This window comes from Mustelus asterias, chromosome 24 (assembly GCF_964213995.1).
Source record: "Mustelus asterias chromosome 24, sMusAst1.hap1.1, whole genome shotgun sequence".
NCBI classification, from domain to species: Eukaryota; Metazoa; Chordata; class Chondrichthyes; order Carcharhiniformes; family Triakidae; genus Mustelus; species Mustelus asterias.
This window is the reverse complement of record NC_135824.1, coordinates 46,143,581-46,169,647: the sequence shown is the minus strand read 5'-3', so window position 1 is coordinate 46,169,647 and position 26,067 is coordinate 46,143,581. Positions and strand designations below refer to the sequence as shown.

Genomic DNA, 26,067 nt, shown 5'->3' with positions numbered 1-26,067 from the left:
GGTGTTTTATACAGCTCCATCATAACCTCCCTGCTCTTATATTCTGTGCCTTGGCTAATAAAGGCAACTATCACGTATTCCTTCTTAATCTAATCTAGCCCTGCTACCTTCAGGGATCTTTGGACATGCACCCCAAGGTCCCTCTGGTCCTCTGCACTTCTGAGAATCCTGCCGTGCATTGTGTATTCCCTGTCCTTGTTAGTCCTCCCAAAATGTATCATCTCACACTTTTCAGGGTTAAATTCCATTTGCTGCTGTTTGCCTATCTGACCAGCCCGTCTATATCGTCCTGTAATCTCAGGCTTTCCTCCTCACTGTTTACCAAAACACCAATTCCCATGCCATCTGTGACCCTAATGATCACACCCCCCAAATTCACATCTAGATCATTAATGTACACTACGAACAGCAAGAGACCCAGCACCGATCCCTGTCCTTGACTCTAGGATTTCCTTTCTCACCAACACTGCCACCCCTTTTCCTTTCTCTCCTTTCCTATCTTTCCCGGACACCTTTACCAGGAATATTTAGTACCCTGCTTCAGTCCTGTGCTTTTCTGAGCCAGGTTTCCATCATTGTTCAGTTCTGGTCGCCTCATTACAGAAAAGATGTGGAAGCCATAGAAAGGGTGCAGAGGAGATTTACGAGGATGTTGCCTGGATTGGGTGGCATGCCTTATGAGGATAGGTTGAGAGAGCTTGGTCTTTTCTCCTTGGAGAGGCGAAGGATGAGAGGTGACCTGATAGAGGTGTATAAGATGTTGATGGGTATAGATAGAGTGGATTCTCAGAGGCCTCTACCCAGGGCTGAAATGGTTGCCACAAGAGGTCACAGGTTTAGAGTGCTGGGGAGTAGGTACAGAGGAGATGTTAGGGGTAAGTTTTTCACTCAGAGGGTGGTGGGTGCGTGGAATCGGCTGCCGGTAGTGGTGGTGGAGGCGGATTCGATAGGGTCTTTTAAGAGACTTTTAGATAAGTTCATGGAAGTTAGTTAGAGGGTTATAGGTAAGACTAGTAGATAGGGACATGTTCGGTCCAACTTGTGGGCCGAAGGGCCTGTTTGTGCTGTAGCTTTTCTATGTTCTATGTTCTATTGCCATAATAATTCATCGCGACTACCTGCATCTGCAGTTGGCCAACATTATTAACCACACTCTGCACACTACTCTAGTGCTATTGGTGTCTATCAATGCACTGTGTACCCTGTTTTTTAAAAATAATAAAGCAGGGTAGCTCAGTGGTTAGCACTGCTGCCTCACGGCGCCAGGGACCGGGGTTCGATTCCCGGCTTGGGCCACTGGCTGTGTGGAGTCTGCACGTTCTCCCCGTGTCTGCGTGGGTTTCCTCCGGGTGCTCCGGTTTCCTCCCAGCCTGAAAGATGCGCGGGTGAGGTTGATTGGCCATGTTAAATTGACCCTTCTGGTTGCGCTCGCCCTAAAACGGGAAAATCCCGCCCAAGGTCAGCAGTCCATGCCCGGCCCACTATGATTCCCATGCTGGGCGGGATGGGAAAATTCCCCCCATAATGTCAGGGGGGTTTACAGGGTAAATGCGTGGGGTTATGGGCCTGTTGCTGGTGCAGGCTCGATGGGCCGAATGGCCTCCTTCTGCACTGTAGGGATTCCCCTCCTGGTTGCCTGCTAAGTTAATTTAAACCCTCTCCAATGGCACAAGCAAACTGTCCTGCAAGGAAGTTGGTCCTAGTTCTGTTCAGATGCAACCTATCAGGGCTGTTGCAGGCCTTTTTGGGAAACCTCGTTGATGGCCTGATTTGTACACTTTAACACTGAAAGGGACAGGAATCTGGGGATTATGCACAGTACGATGGTGCAACCTGGCCACTCTATATGGATAAATCCTGATCCATTCTGCACTGGAGGCGAGTTTATAATTCATGAGTTCCATTCGGATCAAGGTGGAGAAACACTGGCCGGCAGAGGTAAGGCCAGCCGGTTTTCCTTCTCTAAAGGACACCAGCGAACCAGGTGGGGTTTTACAACATTCCAGTCGCTTTTATTCTGGATGAATTCAATTAATTAAATTCAAATTTCCTCAGTGGATGTGTTGGGAGTTGAACTCATGCCTCTTGGTTATTAACCCAGTTACATAAACGCTAGACTAGTGTGCACCTGGGCCTGTGCTTCTCAGGAGCCGGGGAAAATGTTTGCACTTTCTACCCTTAGCTCCTGGTTGTTTCAGTAGTTGAATGTTGTTGGGACTGCTGTTGGCAGAGCAGGTGCCTCTGGTACTGGCATGGGTGTGCCACTCTGATTTGGGCCAAGCAGTCACTGGCAGATTGGAACTCCATCAGTTTCTGGCCCAGAGCTTTTTGCAGCAAAGGAGATGACCTTGTTGCCCAGAATGCCTTATTCAGCTCTCGGAATGGGCCAACCTCTTAGCTTCACTCCCCCTCGGCTGACAAACCTTTTCATAATGAGGTGAGTAACTCACTGGACTTGTGTACTGAATCTCCCACATGTACTGTGCTCTCATCATCTGCGGTCAGAACAACCATTAGCAGCATAAACCTATTGGATTAAACACAGGCTGCGCGGGAGAATATTCTGGCAGCGTGTCCAGGGATCCCACTCTAATCGCCTGTTAACTAGCAATAACGGCAGGAGCCTGTACTGGACATGTTACTCTCGTGTGTCTCAGCAGGAGCACCTGCTGGGATTCCTTACTCCAATAACTCGCCTCTCATTGCTTCCCTCATCACCACCTGCCCGGATCACACTGTATCTCTCAACGCAACCAACCCACTCCCCGTATAAATCGGAATATCGAGTATAAAAGTTGGAGTGTTATGGTAAGGTTATATACGGCATTGGTGAGGCCGAATTTGGAGTATTGTGTACAGTTTTGGTCACCTAGTTACAGGAAGGATGTAAATAAGGTTGAAAGAGTGCAGAGAAGGTTCACAAGGATGTTGCCGGGACTTGAGAAGCTGAGTTACAGAGAGAGATTGAATAGGTTAGGACTTTATTCCCTGGAGCGTAGAAGATTGAGGGGAGATTTGATAGAGGTGTATAAGATTTTGATGGGTATAGATCGAGTGAATGCAAGCAGGCTTTTTCCGCTGAGGCTAGGTGAGAAAAAAACCAGAGGGCATGGGTTAAGGGTGAAAGGAGAAAAGTTTAAAGGGAATATTAGGGGGGGCTTCTTCACGCAGAGAGTGGTGGGAGTGTGGAATGAGCTGCCGGATAAAGTGGTAAATGCAGGATCACTTTTAACATTTAAGAAAAGCTTGGACGGGTTCATGGATGAGAGGGGTGTGGAGGGATATGGTCCAAGTGCAGGTCAGTGGGACTAGGCATAAAATGGTTCGGCACAGACAAGAAGGGCCAAAAGGCCTGTTTCTGAGCTGTAATTTTCTATGGTTCGATGGTATCCCTGAGAATCACCAACCCACTCCCCGTATCCCTGAGAATCACCAACCCACTCCCCGTATCCCTGAGAATCACCAACCCACTCCCCGTATCCCTGAGAATCACCAACCCACTCCCCGTATCCCTGAGAATCACCAACCCACTCCCCATATCCCTGAGAGTCACCAACCCACTCCCCGTATCCCTGAGAATCACCAACCCACTCCCCATATCCCTGAGAATCACCAACCCACTCCCCGTATCCCTGGAAAACACCAACCCACTCCCCATATCCCTGAGAATCACCAACCCACTCCCCGTATCCCTGAGAATCACCAACCCACTCCCCGTATCCCTGGAAAACACCAACCCACTCCCCGTATCCCTGAGAATCACCAACCCACTCCCCGTATCCCTGGAAAACACCAACCCACTCCCCATATCCCTGAGAATCACCATCCCACTCCCCATATCCCTGGAAAACACCAACCCACTCCCAGTATCCCTGAGAATCACCAACCCACTCCCCGTATCCCTGAGAATCACCAACCCACTCCCCGTATCCCTGAGAATCACCAACCCACTCCCCATATCCCTGAGAATCACCAACCCACTCCCCATATCCCTGAGAATCACCAACCCACTCCCCGTATCCCTGAGAATCACCAACCCACTCCCCGTATCCCTGAGAATCACCAACCCACTCCCCGTATCCCTCAATGCCATTGACACACCTTCTTCCCAAATTCTTCAGCCCCACTGACCCTGCTTCTGCCAATAATCAGAAGTCCCATCTGCCATTTTCCTCATATCCCTCAACCCCAACTTGTCCCCATCTTACCACCCACCTTCTCAGCAAACCTCAGCAAATAAGAAGCTGTGTTATCTGGGATGATATCAGGGAGAGTTGCTTCACCTTATTAAAGGCAGGGAAAAGTGGAGAGGCAGGATGTCCACTGGAAATGTCAAAACTTCAATGGGACTATGTTAGGTAAGCGTCTGGAGAGGTACAGAACCCCAGCAAGAAATTAGGATTAAGATGCAGATCAGCCATGATAGCGGCGCGGGTTGAGGGGCTGAATGGCCTCCTCCTCTTGTGATGTCTCCTCAAGTCCACCCACTCACCGTGAGGCTTTTGTTAGGTTACCAAGCAGTGTTATTTTGGGAATGACCTGTATGGGGGGAATCTTCCCGTCCCGCCTGCCACAGGAATCGTAGCGGGCGGTGGGGCAGACCATGCAAAGGTCCGTTGACTTCTGGCAGGATTTTCCGGTTTTGGGGCGAGCGCGGCTGGGAAATCCCGCCTGAGGTTAACGGAAATTTCCGTTGCCGGACCCTCACCCCCTCCGATTCGGTAGAGGGGGAGGTGTAAGATGTTGTACCTGTTAATTCTCAGATACTTTCAACCAGTTTACTTACTCTAAGGTTTTACCCCGGTGCCCTTATTTGCAAGGTGGACAAAGGACAAACACAAGTAAAGGTTCAACAAGTTTATTAATAATAACACTATTAACCCTTAAATTACCCACATAAAACAAGAGGATACCCCAGATTCAAGTATACTACCCGTAAAGATGGCTTGGTTAAACTGCAGGCCCGATTCTCTGAGTCCCTCTGGTCTGTCGTCATGAAGGTGAGTCTCGATGGCCGCTTCTTCCTTCCTTCCTTCTCTGGTCAGTCTTCCGAATGGTCACAGCCGCCTCCCCTGTCGAGTCTTCGCTGCTTGTGCCTCTGAGTGTGTCCCTTTATCCCCAGCCTGCTTGCCTTTCCAGAAACTTCTCTGGCTTCCAGCCAATGAGGTCCCAGGAGGGGGTTCCAATACCCAGTGTGTTTCTTGATGTCTGCCTGACAGGACACCAGGGTCCGCCCCCCAGGTGTCCATCTCCATGTTGTTGAACTTGTTATCAGATAAGGTTTCTACAGGATCTCTTGGTGACAGAAAGTCTGGCCCGATCTGGGCTTCTAACAATAGACTGATGCATTTCAATGAGGTGCCATGATCTCCTGCTAAGTCTCAAGTAGAGTGTAACGACCTTTGATGGGTGGTTGATGGGTCAGGCCCAGACACATTTGTGTATTGTACAATTGGCCTGCCTGAGGTGTGACTGTGTTTGATTTCAAAATGCTCAATTCTTTAATTTAGGATATCCAATTTTATCAGTCTTAAAACTAGGCCCTGTTTATATCACCACAAAGAGTTTTGGCTTATGCGCCTGGAGGATTAAATTCTGAGGAGATTTTCTGATTTGCAGATTCGAAAGGAGCTACTGCACCAGGAGGTAGAAAGCGTTGCGCGACTCAAAGAGAATTCTCACAACGATTCAGTGCCCGACTGAAGCCAACGTGGAGTCTGTGCCTCAGAGTGGAGTGACCGAGGTAATGTCGAGAGTACCATCTCTCTCAGACTCCTGATGTTAAACACAGCTCATATCCCAGGCAATGGATGTTAAATCACCCACTTTGCTGCTTCTGATACACTGGCAATTGGACACATCCACATTCAACTCGGAAACCAGATGATTCGATGCTTCATCTGTGCAGCAATGTCTGCACTGACAGAGAATAACTTTATTAGCAACACACAGAGGTCATGAGGCTTCAGCAACCTCACGATGGTGGGTGCGAGGGAGATAGAGGAATGAGGGAGATAGGGGGTGAGGGAGATAGAGGAATGAGGGAGATAGGGGGTGAGGGAGATAGAGGAGTGAGGGAGATAGGGGGGTGAGGAAGATAGGGGGATGAGGGAGATAGGGGAGTGGGGGAGATAGGGGAGTGAGGGTGATGGAGGAGTGAGGAAGTTAGGGGAGTGAGGGAGATAGGAGAGTGAGGGAGATAGCGGAGTTAGGAAGTTGGGGAAGTGAGGGAGATGGGGGAGTGAGGGAAATGGGGGAGTGAGGGAGATAAGAGGATGAGGGAGATAGGGGGAGTGAGGGAGATGGGGGAGTGAGGGAGATAGGGGAGTGAGGGAGATAGGGGAGTGAGGGAGATAGGGGAGTGAGGAAGATAGGGGGATGAGGGAGATGGGGGAGTGAGGGAGATGGGGGAGTGAGGGAGATACGGGAGTGAGGGAGATACGGGAGTGAGGGAGATACGGGAGTGAGGGAGATACGGGAGTGAGGGAGATACGGGAGTGAGGGAGATACGGGAGTGAGGGAGATAGGAGAGTTAGGGAGATACGGGAGTGAGGGAGATAGGAGAGTGAGGGAGATAGAGGAGATAGGAAGTTGGGGAGGTGAGGGAGATGGGGGAGTGAGGGAGATGGGGGAGTGAGGGAGATCGGGGAGTGAGGGAGATAGGGGAGTGAGGAAGATAGGGGGATGAGGGAGATGGGGGAGTGAGGGAGATGGGGGAGTGAGGGAGAAAGGAGAGTGAGGGAGAAAGGAGAGTGAGGGAGATAGGAGAGTGAGGGAGATAGGAGAGTGAGGGAGATAGGAGAGTGAGGGAGATCGGGGAGTGAGGGAGATAGGGGAGTGAGGGAGATGATGGGACATAACTGACAGGGAATATGTTGTCCAGCCCTCGCTGCCGTGGAGAAGGTGGAAGAGTCGTAATGTGTGAGGTGAAGGTATTTCCACGGTGCTGTTAGTTTGGGAGTTGTGGGAGTGTGATCCAGCGATGCGAAAGGAAGGGGGATATATTTGCCTGTTGGGTTGACCTGGAGGCTGTTGGTATCTCCATCGGCCCACTGGACCCCATCGCAAGAGAACTTTAATGTTCTTGCGTGTTTTTCAGAATTCCTTTATCCTTTTGATGATCTGTCTTTCCCGACTCTGCCTCTGATCCTGACCCTCTCATTTATAATATTTCATCCCTGAATAATCCAACCCATTCCCCTCCCAGAGAGGATCAGTGCCATTCATCGCAACCAGTCAGAGCCTACACCTATCCTTCCAAGATATTGAGGGAGAGAATGACACACGGGTCGGCAGTTACTGATAGATACATCTAGGTTTGACCAGGAGCCACAAGGAGGGGGGCATCGCACGTGCCCACATCTAATCTGTGTCTCCTTCCCCTCATCAGGAGGTCAAGATGTCAGAGATGGTGGAATTAATTATGGAGACGACAGCAGAGGTCGGGGCGACAGGATTTCGTGTGGCTGGTGGAGGGAAGGAAGGAATCTTTGTCAAGGAGGTTCTGAAGGAGTCAAGGGCTGCAAGAGCCCTGAATCTGAAGGAAGGTAAGCTGTGTTTTAGACCGGGTCAGGGCAGGGTAGGCACATCCAGATTGTAACTGTGCACAAGACATTGGGTAAATAAATGCCTTCGACTTTCGCAAGCTTGACAAATGGGGGCACCACCTGAGATGCTGGGTCACACACTGTCCTTTCACACTCTGGGACACTGGGTCACACACTGTCCTTTCACACTCTGGGACACTGAGTCACACACTGTCCTTTCACACTCTGGGACACTGGGTCACACACTGTCCTTTCACACTCTGGGACACTGGGTCACACACTGTCCTTTCACACTCTGGGACACTGGGTCACACAGCGTCCATTCACACTCTGGAACACTGGGTCACACACTGTCATTTTACCCTCTGGGATAGTGGGATTGTCCCTCCTCCCCGATGCCTAACAGTGGAAAGCCAGCATGTTTTCCCTCCTCTCTCACTGACGGTTGTTTGTGGATGTGTCTGCAGGGGACCAGCTCCTCAGTGCTAAGGTCTACTTTGACAATGCCAAGTATGAGGATGTGATGAAGATTCTTCAGAGCGCAGAGCCGTACAAAGTTGCCTTCTGCCTGAAGCGGACCGTGCCCAGTGCTGATGTGGCTATTTCAGCAGAGACTGGGAGCCTTGAACTGAAAGGGCCAGAAGCCAAAAAGACTAAACTGGTAAGATCATCAAACAAAAGTCCTGGATTATTCTGGAATCTTCTTCACCAAGTGGCAACTTTCTATAAACAAGGCAGGTGAATTTTTACTTTTACAGTGGCACAGAAAACAGGAAGCAGCAAACCCATCGCTTGCTTTGTACACGACCTGGTTTCCATTTCAATGGTTAATTATTCTCGTGAAAAGGGCAGTCACATACCCCTCAGCAACCTCTCCCCATGGGACGGCTGTGAAATGGGCAGTCCGATATGGGTGGCACAGTGGGTTAGCACTGCCGCCTCACAGCGCCAGGGACTGGGGTTCGATTCCCGGCTTGGGTGACTGTCCGTGTGGGGTTTGCACATTCTCCCCATGTCTGCGTGGGTTTCCTCCGGGTGCTCCGGTTTCCTCCCACACTCCAAAGTGCGGGTTCGGTTGATTGGCCATGCTAAATTGCTCCTTAGTGTCAGGGGGATTAGCAGGGTAAATACCTGGGGTTACGGGGATAGGACCTGGATGGGATTGTTGTCGGTGCAGGCTCGATGGGCTGAATGGCCTTCTTCTGCACTGTAGGGATTCTATGATTCTTTGAGTCTAAAACTGGAAGCAACAAATCCATTCTAGTCTGGATGACCCTGCGTCAGAATCATCCTCTGATGAAGGTTCATCCAGACTCGGAACGTTGGCTCTATTCTCTCTCCACAGATGCTGCCAGACCCGCTGAGATTTTCCAGCATTTTCTGTTTTGTAACTATATTTCAGCCTGTCCAGTGTTGATTAAGACCAAAATTGATAAGATCGTTAATCTTGAATTTGAATGAGTAAAACTTGCGATTGTACAAATCGAAGACAGCCAGCGATTGTTTATTAATCTACTTTCGAAGATTGACTATAGTGAGGGCTAGGAATGGAAGTGAGCTAGTCAGCTCCTTGCGAGGGGCTGAATGGCCTCCTCCTGTGCCAAGTCCCTTCTTCCAGTAGGGAATATGCTGGGTGTAGACCACATTGGATGTTGTTCAGGAACAGCTAAACTGGGGAGGCGATGGCCTAGTGGTATTATCGCTAGACTATTGATCCAGAAACTCAACTAATGTTCTGGGGACCCAGGTTCGAAACCCGCCATGGAAGATGGTGGAATTTGAATTCAATAAATTAAGAATTGTACTGATGACCGTGAAACCATTGTCAATTGTCAGAAAAACCCATCTGGTTCACTAATGTCATTGAGGGAAAGAAATCTGCTGTCCTTACCCGGTCTGGCCTACATGGAGGGCAGCACAGTGGCACAGGGGTTAGCTGCCTCACAGCGTCAGGAACCTGGGTTCAATTCCCGGCTTGGGTCACTATGTGTGTGCAGACTTTGCACATTCTCCCCGCCTCTGCGTGAGTTTCCTCCGGGTGCTCCTGTTTCCTCCCACAGTCCAAAGATGTGTGGGTTAGGTGGACTGGCTATGCTAAATTGCCCCTTAGTGTCAGGGGGACTAGCTAGGGTAAATGCACGGGGTTACAGTGATAGGGCCTGGGTGGGATTGTGATTGGTGCAGGCTCGATGGGCCGAATGGCCTCCTTCTGCACTGTAGGATTCTATGATTCTAGATGACTCCAGAGTCACAGCAATGTGGTTGACTCTCAACTGCCCTCTGAAATGGCTGAGTGGGATACTCAGTTCAAGAGCAATAAATGCTGGCCCAGCCAGCGACACCCATGTCCCACAAATTAATTTTAAAAATGATTTTGAATTGACAGGCCGTAGTTAAGGAGAGCAAGGACTAATGTCTGTGTCTTTTGTTTAGAGTGTCAAGAGCATCTCGCCCATCAAGAAAACCAAGAAGCTAATGAAGGGGAAGGTCCTCAGCAGGGATGAGGCGGATGTGGAGCTGGATGTGCCGGTAGACGTGGAGTTTGCCTTTCCCAAATTCTCCACCTTTAAGAAGCTGACCATCACTTCCCCCAAGGACGCAGCGGCTTTGAAAGGTGAGGGCAGGTTCACGCACCCGGAGGTGGAAGCTGAACTCTCGTTGGGAGAGGGACACGTGAAAGACAAGAAGAAGAAGCTCAAGTTCCCGGGGCTGCGGGGGTGGGAGTCGGGGAAGGCCAAGGTGGACGTTGGGCTGAAACCCCCTGAGCCAAAAGGCACCGTCTCGGTGAGGCCGCCACAGCTCACAGCTAAAGACAGCAAAGGAGCCGGAGTGAAAGCCGACGCCAAGGTGCCGACTCTCGATTGGCTGCCTAAAGCTAAGAAGGAGAAAGTAGATGTCCCCATTTCTAAAGCTAAAACTGAACTCGCGGTGTCCGGCGGAGCTGAAGGAGAGGCAGCTGAAGGCAAATTGGTTCTTGGCATCCCAGCGAAAGCCCCGAAGGTTGAAATAGACATCGGCTTACCAAAAGCTGAACTCGACGTCAAAGGCCCGTCAGTGGAAGGTGACCTGAGTGCGAAAGGACCTGCCTTCAAGCTGAAGATGCCATCGTTTGCCCTAAAAGATGGCGAGGCAGCCGAGATAACAGGCCCAAAGGTCAAAGTGGAAAGTCAAGAAGCTGTGGGTGAGGTGGAGGGCCCAGAGGGCAAACTGAAAATGCCCCAAATATCGATGCCCAGCATTGACATCTCTGTACCAAAAATGAAACAAAGTGAAGAAGTCGATGTGGCTCCACGAGGTGTCGAAATTGCCATCGGTAGTTATAGGACAGAAGGCTTGGAAGGAAAAGTTAAAGAACTTGCCCAGAAAATCACAACAATTGATATTTCCGCCCCCAAGGTCAAGGTGCTGGATTTTGATATCAGTCTCCCAAAGGGTAAGGCTGACGTTTCAGGCGCGGGACTTGATGGCAAGGCCCCCGACATTCGAGCTGCGAAGGTTGAGGGAGAAATCCAAAAATCCAAGGGCAGCATTGAAGGACCTGAGCTCAAACTGAAGATGCCAAAAGTGTCCCTCCCAGAGTTCAGCATCTCCACCAAGGGCAAAGAAGGCCAGGAAATGGAAGACGAAGGTCCAGATGCCAAAGGCTCAATGTTGAAGATGCCAAAATTTGAGGTCTCTCTACCCAAAATGAAACTAGGTGAGGCTGAGCCTGTTGGCTCCCCACCAAAGACTGAAGCCCGAGTACAGGTCTCCAAAGCCAAAATGGATATCAAGGGCCCCCAACTGGAAGGACCTGAAGCAAAGATTAAACTGCCCTCGGTGAAAATGCCAACCATTGATATTACAGCGCCCAAGGTAACAATTCCAGATGTTCAGCTTCCTGCTCGGAAAGTAGAGGTTTCTTCCCCAGGGGTTGACCTGAAAACTTCAAAGGTCAGCATTGGCGCGCCAAGGGCTGATGGTCAAAGACCTGACGTGAGTTCCGAGGGATTCGATCTGCAGCTGAAGATGCCCAAAGTGTCACTGCCAATGTTTGACATCTCAGCAAGCAGCAAGGAGGCTGAGGCAAAGGTAGATGCAAAACTGGAGGCAGATGGCGAAGATGCCAAGTTCAAAGGGATGAAGATCCCCAAATTTGAAGTGTCTCTACCCAAAATCAAACACGCGGAAGACAAGGCAGAGCTTGCTGCTGAAGCCGATGTGAGTGGCCCTGGCCTCGGCATCATGGGAAAACTGCCATCCGTCAAAATGCCAACAATTGACATCTCGGCGCCCGAGATAAAGATCCCTGATGTCCACCTTTCAACGGGTAAGGCAGAGGTCCCAGCACCGGCTGTCGAAGGCGGCTTCAAGATTCCCAAAGTCAGCATCGGATCGCCAAAGCTTGGCAGCCAACCTTCCGAAGTGAGTCCAGAGGCACTCACTCTGCAGCTAAAGATGCCCAAAGTGTCACTGCCAACGTTTGGTACGTCAGCCAGCGGCAAGGAGGCGGCAGGGGATGTACGCGGCCGTGAGGTGGATATTAAGGGAAAACTGCCATCAGTTAAAATGCCAACGCTTGACATCTCAGCGCCTGAGATAAAACTACCAGAGATGGATATTAATGTCTGCCTTCCCAAAGAGAAAGCAGAAGTTGGCGACATTGCTGTCAAAGGGGAGGGTCTTCGTGCCAGTGTTAAATCACCAAAGATTAGTGGAGAGGATCAGAGGGCTGGAGTTACCCTGACAGGCCCCGATGTCACCTTCCAAATGCCAAAGGTATCACTTCCAAAGTTTGATATCTCAATGAAGAGCAAAGAGGCTGGAGCAGACGTTGATGTGAAAGCAGGGAAAAGACTGGAAGCTGAGGACATGGATGGGAAAGCAAAGCTTAAAATGCCCCAATTTGAAGTAGCTCTTCCAAAGCTGAAAGCGGGCGCAGTGGATGTGTCCGGCCCAACGATTAAGGCTGACATCAAAACCGGTAAACGGGACGCAAAGGTCTCAAAGGGGAAGGCCGAAGTGGAAGAGGACGAGAGCTCAAAGCTGAAACTGAAAATGCCTTCGATGAAAATGCCCACAATTGATATTCCTGCCCTTCAGACTGAGTTCCTGGACATCGATATCAGCCTTCCTTCGATTAAATCGACTTCCGCCGCTGAAGGTGATGCCAAGATTGAGAGAGGTGGCCATCCAGCAGGGGTTAGCTTCGAAGGGCCTGATGCCAAGGTCAAAATGCCCAAACTCTCACTGCCAAAATTTGGCTCAAAGAGTAAGGAGTCAGACGGCAGTGGGTCAAAGGTTGACGGAAAGACGCCCTCTCCAGCAGCAAAGGGCAAAGTTCAAGGGAAGGCCCTCGACGTCAATATCAAAGGACCATCTGTCGATGCAGATGTTGATGATCCAAAACTGAAAGGGAAAGAAGGCAAGCTCAAGATGCCCAAGTTCAAAATGCCGACATTTGGAACCTCCAAGAAATACGAGGAAGGCACTGACATCTCTATGCCTGGCCCTGACGTTGATAAACACACTCCGAAAGGCAAGGTCGAAGTTAAAGGGCCAGAACTTAAAGCAGAGAGTCCCGAGGGAAAAGGAAAATCGACCTTTATGAAATCCACCAAATTTGGGATTTCAGCATTTAAAAGCAAATCTCTCGAAGCCGAAGTGAGTCTTCCTTCAGACACCCGTCTAGCAAAGGGCAAAACGGAGGGTAAGGACCCTGGTGCCAGTATGAAAAAGATGGACATCAGCACCAAGGCCGATCTGACCACTGAAGGACCTGACATCCAACTCAAGATGCCTTCTTTTACAATGCCCACCATTGGGATATTCGGACCAAAAGTCGAAGCAGACCTGGACGTAGAGGCCAAAACCAAATCTGGAACGTTAGATGCTGAAGGTTCCGGCAGCAAGTTGAAAATGCCAAGTGTACAGATGCCTTCGATTGAAATTTCGGTGCCTCAGGTAAAGCCGGCAGACACCGAGGGGTTGTTGCGAAGGCCGGAAGTCGATGTCTCAGAAGTCGAACTGAAAAGCTACGGGGGAGAATTAAAGATTCCGAAAGTGAAGGGGAAAACGGGAGTGCCCGACCCGGAGGAGAAACAGAAATTCCCCTCGGTGAAAATGCCGTCAGTCGACATTTCGGTGCCCAAAGTGAAGGCTCCAGATGTTGACCTCAGTTTCTCCATTCCCAAGGTCGACACCTCCGTACAAAGGGCTGAAGGCAAGGCTTTGTTAAGCTCTGAACCCCAAGACCTGGAACTCAAGCTGAAGATGCCCAGGTTTGGCTTGCTGGGGTCAAAGGAAAAGGAGGCGGGCGCTGACGTTTCAGCATCTGTGGAGGATACAGAAGGCAAAGGGATGATGTTCAAAGGAAAAATGCCTAAAGTGGACATTTCTCTACCCAAAGTTAAACAGTCTGATGTTGACGTCGAGATGGATGCCTCTCTACTTGAGGCCGAGGGACCAGATACGGAAGGAAAATTTAAACTGCCTGCATTTTCTCTGCCAAAGTTCTCACCACCAAAGATCGTGGCTCCGGATATCAGCCTTGATATCACTTTGTCCAAAGACAGGAAGTTGGCTCGTGAGGCACCAGACTCCAAAGTGGAGCCTCACCCTGCAGGAGGCGAATTCAAAATAAAGATGCCTCAGGTTTCTTTGCCCGGTTTCGGCACTTCCACAGCCGAGGCAAAGGACATTGAGCTGGACGCCGGCCTCCCAACGGACAAATCGAAGGCAAAGTCAAAAGCAGAGATTAAAGGCCCTCAGGTGGAGCTGGAAAGCCCAGGGGGGAAAATCAAAGGGGGCAAGATCAAAATGCCCAAATTTCAGATCAGCACAAAAGTCAAGGCCGAAGGTGAGGCAGCTGAACCCAAGGAGGAAACAGAGGGAGGGAAACTGAAGCTGAGGCTCCCAAAATTTGGGACTTCGCCCAAATCCACCGAGATGGAGGCCGGTCTGGGACTGGAGGGCTCGGACGGAAAGGGTAAAGCATCCAAATCCAAAATGTCCATGCTTGGAATTTCACTGGGGAAAGGCCGAAAGGGGGAGGTGGATACCAGCGCGGGTGTGTCTGGGCCGGCCGAGGGAGACCTCGAGGCAAATGGTAGCAGAAAGTCAGAAAAGTTCAAGATTAAGATGCCGTCAGTCACCATCCCCACACCGAAAGTGGACATTGATATCGATAGGAGTTCACCCAAAGGTAAGGTCATCTCCACCGACCGGGAAGCCAAAGTTGACGTGAAAGGGACAAAAGGAGTACAGGTCAAAGGTGAGCTCCAGGCCCCAGATGCAAGCGTGGACAGTTCCGAATCTTGGTTCAAAATGCCTAAACTTACGATGCCTGATTTTAACATCTCCGACAGCGGCAGGAAAGATGGCAGCGCCACGGTGGAAACAAAGGTGAAAGTGTCAGAAACAAGCGTCCGAAGGTCAAAAGCCGAGATAGATGTTCAGGGTCCAGAGGTGGACATGGATGGCAAGTTCCAGATGTTGATGGTAAAGATGCCCAAAGTTGAGATTGACTTGCCCAAAGACGACTCATTTGGGGAAGGAAAAGTTGAGGTCAAAGCAGGTGTAGATGTTCGACAGGCTGGTCAAGGTGGCGCAAGTTCCGAAGAAATATCCTCAACGGGGTTCTTTAAGATGCCCACCATTGAAATTTTAACGCCCAAGATCGGAGAGTCATCAGTTGGCATGGAGGGAAGTGGCACTCAAATGGACCTGCGCGCACTGGAGGGCAAGGGGGGTTTTCAGGAGGCCGATGCTGACATCCTTCAGTTGAAGATGCCCAAGATCGAGCTTCCCTCATTCGGCTCGACTGAGTCGAAGGACAAAAGTCAAGACCCATCTGGAGATCGGAGCAGCACAGGGGCTACTGCGGGCAGTTCGGTGTCCAAGGCTAAAACAGAGGCTAAAGGTCCACAGGTGAGCATTAAAGGCCTGCAAGTTGGACTCGACGCAACGGGAGCAGAGCTGGACGGTTCAGAGGGCAGGTTGAGCAAACTCAAAGAGAAAATGTCAAAGTTTGGTGTGGAGTTGCCAAAAGTCTCACCGCAAGAGGAGACGAGGTTGACCACTGGTGTGGCTAAGGGCGAAGGCACAACAAAGGGCAGGGATGTCAGTTATACCTCACTCAAGGCCGATATTGAACTGACAGGACCTGAGGCGAAACTAAAGACCGACAAAGCTAGAAAGCAGCTGTTTGGCTTTCCAAAGACATCGTCACCCAAGGACAAAGGGCACAGTAAATCAGCAGCTGCAAAGGGAAGCGTTGGCGCTGGAACTCCGCCAGAGGCCGATAGTTCAGAGGTCAAACTGAAAATGTCCAAGGTGAAGATGCCCAGCTTTGGGATCTCCTGGTCGAAAAATAAAATCTCAGAGTTTAATGGGAGTTCAGAGGCAGAAACATCTGCCAGAAAAGGAGAGGATTGGGAAATTCACACTGGCCGGAAAAAGGCGGCAGGAGCTGAGGAAAGCGATGACACAGATAGCTTGGAGGGAAAATCCAAACTGAAACTGAAGTTGCCGAAGGTTAACTTCACGCCGGTTAAAATTCCCACAGTTGACATCTCTCTGAGCGGGCCTGGTTCATCCGTCGCAGTGAAGCCAGGCGATACATCGGGGCTCCACATCAATGGGGAGAGCGAGAGCCAAGGAATGATTGGCAAAATCAAACTTCCGAAAGTGGAGTTTTCCTCACCCTACCAGAAGGCCAAAGACGGCGACAGCGAACAAAGCCTCGAGCTGGTCAAAACGGAGATGTTGCTGTCGAAAGACGATGCGGGTCCCCAATCCGGCTCTGACCAATCTTTCAAGACTTCATCGCCCAGAGTTAATGGAGGAGCGGTCAGAGGCGGAAAGGTCAAGGGGCCAAAAATAACCTTGTCGGGTTTCAAAAAGAAAGGGCACGAAAGGGCACAAGAGGACGAAGATGCAGAGGCGTCAAAGCTGGTGACATCAACCGCCAGGACCGAGCTGGCACTGCTGGAGTCCGGAGGTGATGCCGGGCACACCAAAACCAGCAAGTCAAAATCAGTGGGCTTTACCTCGGGTAAATTCAAAGGATCGTATTCTGTTCACGGCGCCGCCACATCCTTGGCTGACTCTGGCAAGGAACACAAAGCAAAGGGGGGCGCAGACGGCCACGGCGGGGAGAGAGAAGAGCCGGAAATCAAGGACAAGTCAGCTAAATTCAAACTCCCAAAGTTCTCTCTTGGCCCCAAGTCTAAAGGGGTGCTGGAGCTCAGCTCAGCAGAATATCAGAACAACATCGTCTCGGAGCTGCAGCTGGAAGACGCGGAGTCCAGCACGCGCCATTTTAAATTCCAAGTGCCCAGAATCGGCTTCACAACCGTCTACCACGAGGAGCACAGCTCCGAGGAGAAGGTCTTGGACGGGCAAGGCTCTGTGACCGTGTCCAAGGGCAGAAAGCAGACGAAAACGGAAACTCTGACCGATAAACCGACCAGCATTTAACTGAAGGATGCGGTGCAGATGGGCAATGAAGACTCCATGCCAGCACCAGTCCCTGAATGGACAGAGACCTTTGTGTTGTACAGATCTCCCTCACTTGGAACATTCCGGCAAATTAACAGCGTGCCTGCGTTTTGGTGCACAAGCAGATAATAATGACTGGACTACAGTTTGGCATAAAAAGATACTGGCTGGAGCCTCCCTGGGCTCGAAGTGATGGTTAAAGCTGTTTCCAATACTGTATGTCAATTCTAATGTAAGACTGTGCACAGAATGCAACTCGTGTAAAACCTTCTCTGTGACTAACACTCACCAACACGTTCCATCGCAGGCACTCACTTTTAATCTTCTCATGGTTGCTTCAAAACTTACGCTTTAGATTGGCGATCTTACCAAAGCATTGTGGCCCTAACGTATTAATTGTAGATTAAAAGCCCAGGCCTTGGCTCACAGCTTGTACAGGCGAACATTTCATTTTGTAATCTGAGAGGACGATGTTTGGTGGGAAAATGATTAAATAGGAGGAATCCCTCGGGTGAATGAGTCTCAGGGTGAAAGTGAGGCCGAGAGAGTGAATTCAGCCCCGGGGGGGGGGGGGGGGGGGGGGGTGGTGGTTTACAAGGTAAATGGACCCCAAAGGGTGAGTGGGGTGAGAGAGGTGAATGAATTCCGATAGGGGGTGAACCTGCCCCATCTTGTTTGCTTTGTCTGTGAATCCGTTGGCGAGGTCCTGGTTATCGTCTTACAGGGATCAGTGGCCAGTCTAATATACTGATGCTTCATTTTTATTAAACACCAGAGCTTTGCAAAGCAGTAAGGGTGAGGTGTCGAATGGAAGGCGGCTGCCTGGGATCGCTGACTGGCCGTATACACAGTCAGGTTCCAGCAGTATTGTTATAACCGTATGGAGTTACTTGTGTCAACATGTTAAAGGCAGGCTATAGGGAGGTGTCAAAACTTAAGGATTGCTCACTCCCGTCCCTGGAACAGGGGAATTGGAGGATTATTACGCATTCTTATGGAGTCCGATTGAGAAAATTCTAAATGTTTATATTCCATTAACAGTTTACATTCCAAGTGTGTTTACTGCCTGCTTTTCAGGTACATTTAGTGTGTGAAGGGTTAATTGCTGGAGTAGGTGACAAGCCAGGTCAGAATGGTGGCTGGGCATCTTTCTCACCCTGACATTTCTGCTCCAACTCATTAACACTGACTAGGTCGAGGATGCTGGTGATGTCAGGTTAAATTGGCCAGGAGTAATGGTGACAGTCGGGTTAAATCAGTCAGGATCTCTGGGCAAAGCCAGGTTAAACTGTTCAGGTTGCTGAAGAGTGAGTGTTACTCTTTCCTGTTAGTCACGCTCCTACCTGCTTCACTTCATCTACACACTTTGATTCTTCGATTCCTTTGAAGGCTGTTTGTTTGCCAACTATCAGATGTTTAGTGTGAATGGACACTGGAATAATGAACTAAAACCATATTTACACAGTCTGCCCGGAGAGAGAGTGAGGAAATTATTTTGGAGAATGTAATAATTTGCAATGTTCATACCTTTTACAGATTTGTTAATTTTCTGCTTTTAATATTGTCTGTACCAAAGTTATTAAATCTTTGTTTCAAAGGAGAATGTCTTGAAATCCTTTAAATACCTTCCTGCCAGTTGCTGCAAAATATTTTAGCCTCCAAACTAAAAGATATTCCTAACCTGATGTAATTTCCAAATATGACCTCACACTTTAATCATATTTTAAGATGGTTAATGGAAGCAGGAGACACAAATAACTCGACATTGCTGCTCCGATGTAAACTGTCCAAAGATGTGCAGGTTAGGTTGATTGGCCAGGTTAAAAAAATTGCCCCTTAGAGTCCTGGGATGCGTAGGTTAGAGGGATTAGCGGGTAAAATATGTGGGGGTAGGGCCTGGGTGGGATTGTGGTCGGTGCAGACTCGATGGGCCGAATGGCCTCCTTCTGCACTGTAGGGTTTCTATGATTTCTATGTACCTGTTCCTCCATCACTCACTCACACACACTGAGCCTATCCCACTCTCAGATACAGCTCCTCCATCACACCCACACTCACACACACTCACACACACACACTCACACACACACACTCACACACACACACACACTCACACACACGTACACACCCTCACACATACACACTCTCACATACGCACATGCACACACATGTACACACACACACTCAAACACACACACAGTCACACACATTCACACACATTCACACATTCACACTCACTCACACATTCACACTCACACACACACAAATTGACACACACACACATATACTTACAACTCACACACATGTACACATAAACACTCACACAAACCCACACACATAGACACACACTCACTCACGTCCACACACACACTCACACACACACACTCACACACACACACACACACACACATACACACACGTTCACACTCACACACATGTACACACACACACTCACACATACTCGCACACACTGACACACACACACACACACACACACACACTGACACACACAGCCTGTCCCACTCTCAGATACAGCTCCTCCATCACCAACCCATATTAAATACTGGTTTGTGATGACCCCATTACATTGGAGTTGGGCACATGAACCATTGGTGGTCCTAAAATCCTACTGGCCAGTGTCTCTCATGCAAACCCACGTTATTACAGGTGATTTACATCCCAGTGACTTGATGTACAATTGTTTCCTGGGCTGTGTGAGCCATTCCTCAAGGTGAGGCAGTCCTTCGCCACTCCTTACACACAACCTGCAGAGTACATTAACTTCATTACCCAGCTTCTCAGTGGGTTCAATTTGCACCTTGTGAATTCGCATCACATTGAACACAAACCTTGTCAGGTTTATCTTTTGATGCTTAATAACCTATGGAGGTGAGATGATGAGTGTGAAATTGTGTACTTAAACTGTTCAGAAGCTACAGGTCAGTAAATGCAAAAATTTTCAGCCAAAACACTGCTACAGAGAACTAGCTATCTCCTGACATGGTCAACTCATATAACTTTTAATCTTCTGGCAATTGTAACAGGGAAACTTTTAAGTTTGGAATATATATAATAAAGACGTGGGATTTCTCATACCTAACCTGCAGTGAGGCGGGTTATATCTGTTGAAAAACATGGAAAGAAATTCTGTAACTGTCTGACGGAGGGAACCATTCAGCAAAACTAAATAGATGAACATTAGAATGAAACAAGCAGGGAAAGACAAGCCACCCCTTGCTTGGACTTGCTGGAGCATAAATGCTTGATATTTCCCACCCTCCCTCCCTCCCTCCCACGGCATGGTGGCACAGTGGTTAGCACTGCTGCCTCACAGTCACCCAACCCAAGTTCAATTCCCGGCTTGGGTGACTGTCTGTGTGAAGTCTGCAGGTTCTCCCCGTGTCTGCATGGGTTTCCTCCGGGTGCTCCGGTTTCCTCCCACAGTCCGAAAGACATGCTGGTTAGGTGCATTGGCCGTGCTGAATTCTCCCTCAGTGTACCCGAACAGGTGCCAGAGTGTGGCGAGTAGGGGATTTTCACAGTAACTTCACATAAGCCTACTTGTGACACTAATAAATAAACTTTTAACAAACCCCTCCTGGATCTCATCTCACCCGCAGTCACACATACCCCTGCGAGAGGCAAAGATTATTGGAAATATCTCCGGTCAATGAAAGATAAAATACTCTCCAGCCCTCACAGGCAATCAGAATAGGCCCAGTAAATTGGCAGGACCATGAACACTTGGACTTAAGGCACAATTGGTTCCTGAAAACCATGATGTAAGTCAAAACGTTGTAAGTTGGAACCGATTTTCCCTTCAGAATGATGGTATAAATGGGGAATTGGCCCCTGAACCAAGGCTAGAAATCACTCATGGAATGCCTAGTGGTGTAAAATGCTCTCAGCCGTCATCCCGGTTAAGACACTGAGGTGATTGTTGATGTCTGCACGTCTTAACACAAGTTCCTCAGTTAGTGTGGGGGATATAATGAAGCCATCGATCACCGTCCCTTGTCTGTTTAACCTTGAACCTCTGTGAGTCTGAGCAACAATTGAATACAACATCAGTGTATGATTGCATTAAAATCGTGAAGGCTGTGCCAAAAAAACTTAACAGCATAAAACACTCGTTTCAATCTAATAAAGATGGTTCGACCTGTCCCGTCATACAGGAGGGGGGTATAAAACGTCAGTGTACACAATGTGTTGGCATGGTGCGTTAGTTCAAAACCAACAGCATAAAGTCAAAATGGGGTGTCAATTTATGAACATTGTAAGTGCCGTTCATTGTAACTGGAATGTTGTAAAATCAAGAACTGCCTGTGTTATATCGCTTACCTTCCATAACAAATGATTCGGGGCTAAACTGATCAATAAATCAGTGCCATCCATTATAGATAAAATGGAGACATAAGAACAAAGAGAACAAAGAAAATTACAGCACAGGAACAGGCCCTTCGGCCCTCCAAGCCTGTACTGACCATGCTGCCCGACTGAACTAAAACTCCCTACCCTTCCGGGGACCATATCCCTCTATTCCCATCCTATTCATCCTATTCCCATCCCTCTATTCCCATCCTATCCTGTCAAGTCGCCCCTTAAAAGTCACTATCGTATCTGCTTCCACTACCTCCGTAAGAGTTTTCACAACACTAGGTTAAAGTCCAACAGGTTTATTTGGTGGCATTTGCTACCAAATAAACCTGTTGGACTTTAACCTGGTGTTGTTAAAACTCTTACTGTGTTTACCCCAGTCCAACGCCGGCATCTCCACATCATCTCCACTACCTCCCCCAGCAGCAAGTTCCTGGCACCCACCACCCTTTGTGTAAAAAATCTGCCTCGTACATCTCCTTTAAACCTTGCCCTCGCACCTTAAACCTGTGCCCCCTAGAACATAGAACATTACAGCTCAGTAAAGGCCCTTTGGCCCTCGATGTTGCGCCGACCAGTGAAACCAATCTAAAGCCCATCTAACCTACACTATTCCAATATCATCCATATGTTTATCCAATGACCATTTAAATGCCCTTAATGTTGGCGAGTCCACTACTGCTGCAGGCAGGGCATTCCACGCCCTTACTACTCTCTGAGCGAAGAACCTACCTCTGACATCTGTCCTATATCTATCACCTCTCAATTTAAAGCTATGTCCCCTCGTGCTAGCTATCACCATCCGAGGAAAAAGGCTCTCACTATCCACCCTATCTAATCCTCTGATCATCTTGTATGCCTCTATTAAGTCACCTCTTAACCTTCTTCTCTCTAACGAAAACAACCTCAAGCCCCTCAGCCTTTCCTCATAAGACCTTCCCACCATACCAGGCAACATCCTAGTAAATCTCCTCTGCACCCTTTCCAATGCTTCCACATCCTTCCTATAATGCAGCGACCAGAACTGTATGCAATACTCCAAGCACGGGCCGCATCAGAGTTTTGTACAGCTGCAACATGACCTCCTGGCTCCAAAACTCAATCCCTCTACCAATAAAAGCTAACACTCCATACGCCTTCTTAACAACCCTATCAACCTGCGTGCCAACTTTCAGGGATCTATGCACATGGACACCGAGATCTCTCTCTTCATCCACACTACCAAGTATCTTACCATTAGCCCAGTACTCTGTAATCTTGTTACTCCTTCCAAAGTGAATCACCTCACACTTTTCCGCATTGAACTCCATTTGCCACCTCTCAGCCCAGCTCTGCAGCTTATCTATATCCCTCTGTAACCTGCAACAACCTTCCGCACTGTCCACAACTCCACCGACTTTTGTGTCATCCGCACATTTACTAACCCATCCTTCTACGCCCTCATCCAGGTAATTCATAAAAATGACAAACAGCAGTGGCCCCAAAACAGATCCTTGCAGTACACCACTAGTAACTGAACTAGGATGAACATTTCCCATCAACCACCACCCTCTGTCTTCTTACAGCTAGCCAATTCCTGATCCAAACCGCTAAATCACCCTCAATCCCATGCCTCCATATTTTCTGCAATAGCCTACCATGGGGAACCTTATCAAACGCTTTGCTGAAATCCATATACACCACATCAACTGCTTTACCCTTATCCACCTCTTTGGTCACCTTCTCAAAGAACTCAATAAGGTTTGTGAGGCATGACCTACCCTTCACAAAACCGTGTTGACTATCCCTAATCAAATTATTCCTTTCTAGATGATTATAAATCCTATCTCTTATAATCCTTTCCAAAACTTTGCCCACAACAGAAGTAAGGCTCACTGGTCTATAATTACCAGGGTTGTCTCTACTCCCCTTCTTGAACAAGGGAACAACATTTGCTATCCTCCAGTCTTCTGGCACTATTCCTGTAGACAATGACAACATAAAGATCAAAGCCAAAGGCTCTGCAATCTCCCTAGCCTCCCAGAGAATCCTAGGATAAATCCCATCCGGCCCAGGGAACTTATCTATTTTCACACTTTCCAGAATTGCTAACACCTCCTCCTTATTAACCTCAATCCCGTCTAGTCCAATAGCCTGTATCTCAGTATTCTCCTCGACAACATTGTCTTTTTCCTGCGTGAATACTGACGAAAAATATTCATTTACTGCCTCTCCTATCTCTTCAGATTCCACGCACAACTTCCCACTACTGTCCTTGACTGGTCCTAATCTTACCCTAGTCATTCTTTTATTCCTGACATACCTATAGAAAGCTTTAGGGTTTTCCTTGATCCTACCTGCCAAAGACTTCTCATGTCCCCTCCTGGCTCTTCTTAACTCTCTCTTTAGGTCCTTCCTGGCTAACTTGTAACTCTCAAGCGCCCTAACTGAGCCTTCACGTCTCATCTTTACATAAGTCTCCTTCTTCCTCTTCACAAGAGATTCAACTTCTTTAGTAAACCACGGTTCCCTCGCTTGACCACTTCCTCCCTGCCTGACAGGTACATACTTATCAAGGACACGCAGTAGCTGTTCCTTGAACAAGCTCCACATTTCAATTGTGCCCATCCCCTGCAGTTTCCTTCCCCAACCTATGCATCCTAAATCTCGCCTAATCGCATCATAATTTCCTTTCCCCTATAACTCTTGCCCTTCGGTATATACCTATCCCTTTCCATTGCTAAAGTAAACGTAACCGAATTGTGGTCACTATCACCAAAGTGCTCACCCACCTCCAAATCTAACACCTGGTCTGGTTCATTATCCAGTACCAAATCCAATGTGGCCTCGCCTCTTGTTGGCCTATCTACATACTGTGTCAGGAAACCCTCCTGCACAGATTGGACAAAAACTGACCCCTCTAAAGTACTCGAACTGTAGCTTTTCCAGTCAATATTTGTAAAATTAAAGTCCCCCAGTACAACTACCCTGTTACTTTCACTCCTATCCAGAATCATCTTTGCAATCCTTTCCTGTACATCTCTGGAACTTTTTGGAGGCCTATAGAAAACTCCCAACAGGGTGACCTCTCCTTTCCTGTTTCTAACCTCAGCCCATACTATCTCAGTAGACGAGTCCTCATCAAATGTCCTTTCTGTCACCGTAATACTGTCCTTAACTAACAATGCCACACCTCCACCTCTTTTGCCACCTTCCCTGCTCTTACTGAAACATCTAAACCCCGGAACCTGCAACAACCATTCCTGTCCCTGCTCTATCCATGTCTCCGAAATGGCCACAACATCGAAGCCCCAGGTACCAACGCAGGCTGCAAGTTCACCCACCTTATTCCGGATGCTCCTGGCGTTGAAGTATACACACTTCAAACCACCTTCCTGCCTGCCAGTACACTCCTACGACCTTGAAACCTTATCCATGACCTCACTACTCTCAACCTCCTGTACACTGGAGCTACAATTCAGGTTCCCATCCCCCTGCTGAATTAGTTTAAACCCTCCCGAAGAGCATTAGCAAATTTCCCCCCCAGGCTATTGGTACCCCTCTGGTTCAGGTGTACACCATTCCGTTTGTAGAGGTCCCACCTACCCCAGAATGAGCCCCAATTGCCCAGGTATCTGAATCCCTCCCTCCTGCACCATCCCTGTAGCCACGTGTTCAATTGCTCTCTCTCCCTATTCCTCTCCTCACTATCACGTGGCACGGGTAACAAACCAGAGATAACAACTCTTTTTTGTTCTAGCCCTAAGCTTCCACCCTAACTCCCTGAATTTCTGCCTTACATCCCCATCCCTTTTCCTACCTATGTCTTGGGTGCCTATGTGGACCACAACTTGGGGCTGGTCCCCCTCCCCCTTAAGGTTCACGAAAACACGATCCGAGACATCACAGACCCTGGCACCTGGGAGGCAACACACCAACCGCGCGTCCCCCCCACAGAATCTCCTATCTATCCCCCTAACTATGGAGTCCCCAATAACTAATGCTCTACTCCTCTCTCCCCTTCCCTTCTGAGCAACAAGGACAGACTCTGTGCCAGAGACCTGTACCCCGTGGCTTACCCCTGTTAAGTCCCCCCCAACAGTATCCAAAACAGAATACTAGTTATACAGAGGAACAGGGGATCCAGGGGATCGCTGCTGTGACTGCTTCATACCCCTTCTAGCCGTCACCCACGTATCATCATTTCTAGGACTAGCTACCTCCCTGTAGCTTCTATCTATAGCTGCCTCTGCCTCCCAAATGATCCTGAGTTCATCCAGTTCCAGCTCCAGATCCCTAACACGGTCTTCAAGGAGCTGGAATTGGGTGCACTTCCTGTAGGTGTACTCAGCTGGGACACTGGTGTCCCTCACCTCAAACATCCCACAGGAGGAACATTATACTGCCTGCACTGACACCCTGGCTAGCTTCCCTTACTGAGAAACGAAAGAGAGAAAAAAAAAGCTTACCTGCTCTCACTCCGAGTCGTATTTTTAGGTTAGAGGAGGAGGGAGGGTGGGAGACTCTACATGTGTAGAGTCTCAGGTTTCCTCCCCGTTCAAATTTATTGGGCAAAAAACCTTCCCGGGCCTCTCTGCGGCCTACTTCCGGTTTCCTGTTTAACTGAAAAAAAACTCCGCTAAAAAAGTAAGGTAAAAAAAAATCAATCTCTCTTACCCTCAGC

At 48.9% G+C, this 26,067-nt stretch overlaps 1 protein-coding gene across 2 annotated transcripts in view; it reads left to right on the top strand.

The window, feature by feature from the left end:
* LOC144511363 (uncharacterized) overlaps positions 1–18,630 on the top strand; it is a 208,045-nt gene extending 189,415 nt beyond the window's left edge. For both annotated transcript variants that reach the window (XM_078241652.1, XM_078241653.1), the window contains exons 3-6: positions 5,620–5,743; positions 7,391–7,547; positions 8,015–8,208; positions 9,981–18,630. In XM_078241652.1, coding sequence (XP_078097778.1) covers positions 7,400–7,547; positions 8,015–8,208; positions 9,981–17,006 — 7,368 coding nt within the window. In that variant the 5' untranslated portion in view covers positions 5,620–5,743; positions 7,391–7,399 and the 3' untranslated portion in view covers positions 17,007–18,630. The remainder of the gene's footprint in view (positions 1–5,619; positions 5,744–7,390; positions 7,548–8,014; positions 8,209–9,980) is intronic.
* Positions 18,631–26,067: the final 7,437 nt, after the last annotated feature.